A 5489-nucleotide genomic window follows, 5' to 3' on the forward strand; every position below is an offset into this window, starting at 1 on the left:
AAGGTTCATCTGAGCTCCACATCCAGTTTCATCGTGTTTCAAGCAAACTCAGCTCCCTAACAGTGTCACAGCTTCAGGGCCCATATCACCGGATCCCTGCCCATAGCAGGAAATGCACCAATCATTCACTCTCTCTCTAGTCATATGTCAACATGTCTTTTTCAGTGTGCGTGCATGGATACACAACTCATTTTTCTGCAAGCCTTGTTGGCATTTCAAGACTTTGCTCAAACTTCTACATGCAGAATAATTTTCTTCTCACATTTTGAACATAAAGATAATGTCGCTTCTGGGTGTATCTGTGAGTAGTGTGAGGGTTTCTGGTAGTATAGCCTCTGACTTCTCCATGAAATGAATGCTGCTTTTAAGTGGGGTCCTTTAAATCTTCCTTTCAATGCCCACAGCTGTAGTGAACTGTATGTCACTGTGGATGTCAATGGCTAGTAAGCTATTACAACACACAAAACACATATTTCATCAGATTGATTGATAAGCATGTTTGAATAACTAAAAATAATTCAATTGACTTAATTAACAGGAAGTAACATCGGCCCAATTAATAGTCCCAAAAAGCTTGATGCAGTACATTTGTCTGCAGCCACGATAACATCAGTTAATGATGTTCCAAGAATTTGAATTATGTCCTTAATCAATTATATTATTATATTATATATTAATTCTATTAATTCTATTCATGGTTATAAGATATTCTTAAAATAGTGGGGAAACTATAATTTATTGTTGTACCTGTAGTGGCACTTCTGAGTGTAGATTTGTCACTTCTTGGGTAGGGCTGACAAAAAGCATTTGCCAAAGTTTGTTAAAGGTCAAATTCATGTCCTGTGATGTCATCGAACTAAGACAGTGATGTCAACAAACTCACAAAGTTATAATATAGCAAACTAACTAACACAGCGATGTCATTCAATAAACCAAACAACAGTGATATGTTGTCACTATACTGTATATTTTGTGCTGTGACATTAACCTCAGGGATCTAGTGACATATCTGTGTATGTAACAGCACATATATCCATAAGGTTCATCTGAGCTCCACATCCAGTATGATCACGTTTCAAGCAAACTCAGTGCCCTAATAGTGCCCCATCCCTTTTTTGTGTATAGGATTTATGAAATGTTCCAATATGTGACTAAATTACAAAGCAAACTTACACAAATCAGTTTCATCAGTAAAGTGACTGGCTGATTGTATGCAGGGGTACAAATTAGACACACACAATTAAAAATGTATGTAAAATACAAAGTAATTATGTATATAATTTTGTTACATTGGCGCTTGATGCAACACAAGAACGACTTAGACCTGCTGTTATATGCTGCATGAGTTTGTGTAAGGTTACATGCCACTGATATAGTGATATGTTTACCACGCCATTAATTGTGTGAGTCGTCACCTACTTGCCTGATAAAAACTTGACTACAAAATTCTATAACGCTAAGAATGATAAATTAATCAATATTAACTATACATATATTAATTCATTATAGAAGTAAGAAGCAGTGTCCATTCCATGCAATACAGAAAACATCAGCACACAGCAATATCAGATTTGATATATCTTTATTAATACACTCAACATTGGAGTGACTGAACTCAAACAATGAATATTCATCTTTGGCTGTCCATCCACCAAATAGTTTACACATTAATGTATCACAACAACAGGGAGAACAACAGGCAGGTACAGAATATCTTAGATTTGTGGAAATTTGCATCACACAATCTCGAAATTTGGGGTTTTCACAAGCAATCTGATGACAACAAAACAAGAAGACAGCCCTGGTGGTATGTTTGCTTTCTCTTTATTTCAGGAGATCGCGGAACTCTGTGGGGAGAAAAGAAACAGTAGATTCAATCTATTACGCACAACATTCTCCATTCTGTGTGAGTTAAGTTTTGAAAGCAAGCACTGTGCTTTGTATAGAACTACAGTTTCAGCACTACATAGTGAACAGCTCCTCTCTGCAGTTACCTCTATTTTCTCTTCTGCAGAAAACTTCCCTTGATGATTTACATGTGCCTACCTTCCACACCAATCTTGCCATCACTATCTCTATCTCCTGCAGCCATCAGGGTCTTGGTCTCGGCCACAGTCAGCTCCCTGGCCCCTGGAGAGAAATTCTGAAGGAACCGTCTGATGGAGTGACAAAAACATAGAATAGAACGGAATTTATCTTTTGTAATGGCATTTTCTCGCATTAAAAGTCTTTCAGTGCTGTCTTATCCCCAACCTCCAACACTTACCAGCCCTCCCCTCCCCTCAAGCTTTTCTTGGCCCAGTGCTGTTCTCAATACAATAGCCCCTGTTTGACAGCCCATGAAAGCAGGTTACATCACACACATACCATCCCTACTCGCCTCTATGCACGCTTAAGCCCTTCAATCAAACAAATAGGCTGTTAGTTCTTACTTGAGCTCCTCCATCTCAATGTAGCCACTCTGGTCTTGGTCCAGGGCTGAAAACACTTTCTGCTGGTCAGCCTCAGATGAGCCAGTCAGTCCCACTTGTGCAAAGAACGACTTGTAGTTGAACGTGCCTGGAGCTAAGTGGGCATGGAGAGAGAGACCGATAGTGAGTAGGGAGAGAGATAGACAGATGTGGGAGTGAGAGGTCAATCATTGAATACCAAGAGAACAAGAATGACAAGGGGCTGAATAGAGATGTCGCATTTACTCATTCGCTCAGATGACTTTTATTCTTCAACCATTGACATTTACAATTATACACCCCGTAGCAAACCACTACCCAATACCATTTAAGGGCAATGTCACTATGTCACTGAAACACTCGAAACACACCGACTCTAGACCGTGGCAATCATTCTAATGCAAAGGTTAATGTTGAAAGCTCCTTATTCATTATGCGTCTGAAAGCAGAAATGGTGAGAAAATACAATTTTCAAAAACTGTAAATACCTTAATTATGTTCTTATTGTTTTTGAATTTACACTGTCCACATCCACTTGTAGCTTAAAATGTCAGAGACACACCAGACAAGCTGCATGCATAAAGTGGGATTTGCAAGGAACCGCAATACCTCCCCACCCCTCGTTTGCTACCAAAGGGGATATTCTAAAACAAAGGGTAAATAAGCACTGACATTTCATTTTCATTCCACCGGAGTTGCTGTGTCTGCTTTGTCAAGCAAAAATAATTGCCAGAGATAAATAATTAAGTTCTCTTCAGATGTGAGGGATGTATGGCTGGTGTGATTTGCTCTTCTCTTTGTGAAAGCTCAGCATAAACAATGTGGTTTCTGTGCAGTAACTCCCTTGCCCCATGGCTGCCTGGTTACCTGCAGACTCCCTGTTCCACCTGTGTACAACAGATCTTATGGACACCCCCTCTGGGAGTGGGGGTTGGTTTATTAGTGGTTAAATCCACTGCGGATGTGGATATATTCTCTCTTATATTATGTGTGCTTGTATGAATGAAAAGGTGTGTGTAATGTTATCAGACACACCTTGACAAGCCTGGACTGCATCCTTGATGTCCCCATCACTCAGCATCCCTGCAAATGCCATGGTCCTCTGTGGCAGCACACACACACACACACACACACACACACACACACACACACACACACACACACACAAAAGACAGTAAATGACGCCACACAGGTATGTTTTTTGTGAACAGATAACAGCCGCTGCCAGACTAAGATCATCAGTACAAGTAGATGAAATAAGCACAATCATTGTTCCTTTGATAAACCTATGGTGTGTGAGCATTGTGTGTGTTGTTCATATGATGTCTATGAAGAGATTTAAATAGTATAACAACTGATTGATGATGTGTAATTTCTCTTATAAAATGATCGACAACATTTTCCAGCGATACAATTAAGGAAATTGCATCATCAATGCAACATCAAGAGAAAATGCCAATTGCATTTGCATTGTTATTTATTTCCGATCTTAAGGTGTAACTTTTAAAAGCAAATAAACAAAACACCCTTGCCCACCCCATCCCAACATCAGTCAGCATCACACACTCATTGCCATCCACCTGTATATGCAAAAGCTTGGTACTCACTGTGCTTTGGAGAAGGTTTGCACTCTTTGAGCCTCTGTTGTGCAGATGTGCAGATCTCTGCCTCTCTTCCTCTGTGTCTGGCAGCACTCGCTCACAGCTTCAGAAGCAACCTGTCGTCTCTGTCCTCAAACCCAGGGAGATTTCCGCCCCCCGCACGCCAGAGAGTGCCTCCTCCCCCTTCACCAGTTAATCAGAGCAGATAATTGTCTCTCACACACACTGTTTTGTGAACTTGCAGACTTGAGAAACGATACATTAAAATGATCACGAATCATGATATGAAAATTGTACAACTTAGTAGTAAGTAGTAAGCAGTTTGAGGAAATTCATAAACCTTTAGTATGATCTGTGACACTGATAATTATGTAAACAAATACTTATGAGACTGTGTAAACATGAAATGCAATTGTTATGTTACAATGTTATATCACAAGTTCTAGCTGTAGATGGCAGTGGGGGAGTGTATGGTTTTGTTTGATGTCACAGAATTATGTTGATTGAATGATCTAGTGTTTGTTAATGAAGAAGGTATTGTATTTCATTGGTTGGTTATGGGTTTGACATAAATCCTTTTACTTGACAAAAAGTAAATGTATGGCTTTAACCATGATAAAATAATGGAACACATTCCCTATCACCCAGGAAACACAGTGTTACTGGAAGCAGACGTCAGCTCTGTGTTGCTGTCATACAGAACGCCTTAAAATTTGGATAATAATCGATAATACCTTCGTGGTTTCTGAACTGCACATCTGACACTGATAGCACAATACAACCACACCATTAGTCATCATCGAATCTTTGACAAAATGATAAGTAGTCGAGGGCTTTTACAGGACATTATTTATCAATGTTTCAATTATTTCAAGAGACTAAAAAAAAATGCTTAATCAGGGAAATGTTGTTTTAACACTGTATTCCATAACCATGTCGACAATGACACACTTTGACTTGTTCAAGAGCGCCACCCCTATATTTAGAATTTCAGGGTTTGTTTTGTCATGATTAATACATGATGTTCCTGGAAAAATGCGATTTCTAGCAGCATCCTCTGAAAACACTGGATGCCCACGGGAACATCTGTACAGGGATGCACGTTGGGTCTCTGAGTTGCCGGTGGTAGTTACCAGACTGCAACCTGTCCACCCATAAACTCTGACTGCTTAGTGTTTTATGGATGGCCGTAAACCCAGGAATAACCTTTTGGACATGTCATCTTGACTCACCGGCATAGCGCGCATCACATGTTTAGAAGTGACTGGATGTAAAAGCTTTCTTTAGCTTTGACACAAAGCACTGGCTTTACACGAACGGCACTAAAGCTCGATGCTGAGTGGCTGAGCGCTGTTAACCTGACTGTATTCTCGCTTATGATTGGCTGAAGCACCTGTCAATCCTGTGTGATGTCACGCCCCGTTCCGTGCTGTGACGT

At 40.0% G+C, this 5489-nt stretch overlaps 1 protein-coding gene across 1 annotated transcript; it reads right to left on the reverse strand.

Annotated features, from left to right (window-relative positions):
• Positions 1-1824: 1824 nt before the first annotated feature.
• On the reverse strand, positions 1825-4144 carry pvalb5 (parvalbumin 5). Its single transcript, XM_076138779.1, has 5 exons — positions 4058-4144; positions 3486-3552; positions 2433-2565; positions 2047-2156; positions 1825-1847 (listed from the first exon to the last, which is right to left on the reverse strand). Exons 2-5 carry the CDS (start codon positions 3544-3546, stop codon positions 1825-1827), a joined length of 327 nt encoding a protein of 108 aa, XP_075994894.1. The 5' UTR covers positions 3547-3552; positions 4058-4144.
• Positions 4145-5489: the final 1345 nt, after the last annotated feature.

The sequence above is a fragment of the Genypterus blacodes genome, unplaced genomic scaffold, assembly GCF_046128005.1.
Source record: "Genypterus blacodes isolate CSIRO-AG114 ecotype Tasmania unplaced genomic scaffold, CSIRO-AGI_Gbla_v1 ptg000401l_1, whole genome shotgun sequence".
Taxonomy (NCBI): Eukaryota; Metazoa; Chordata; class Actinopteri; order Ophidiiformes; family Ophidiidae; genus Genypterus; species Genypterus blacodes.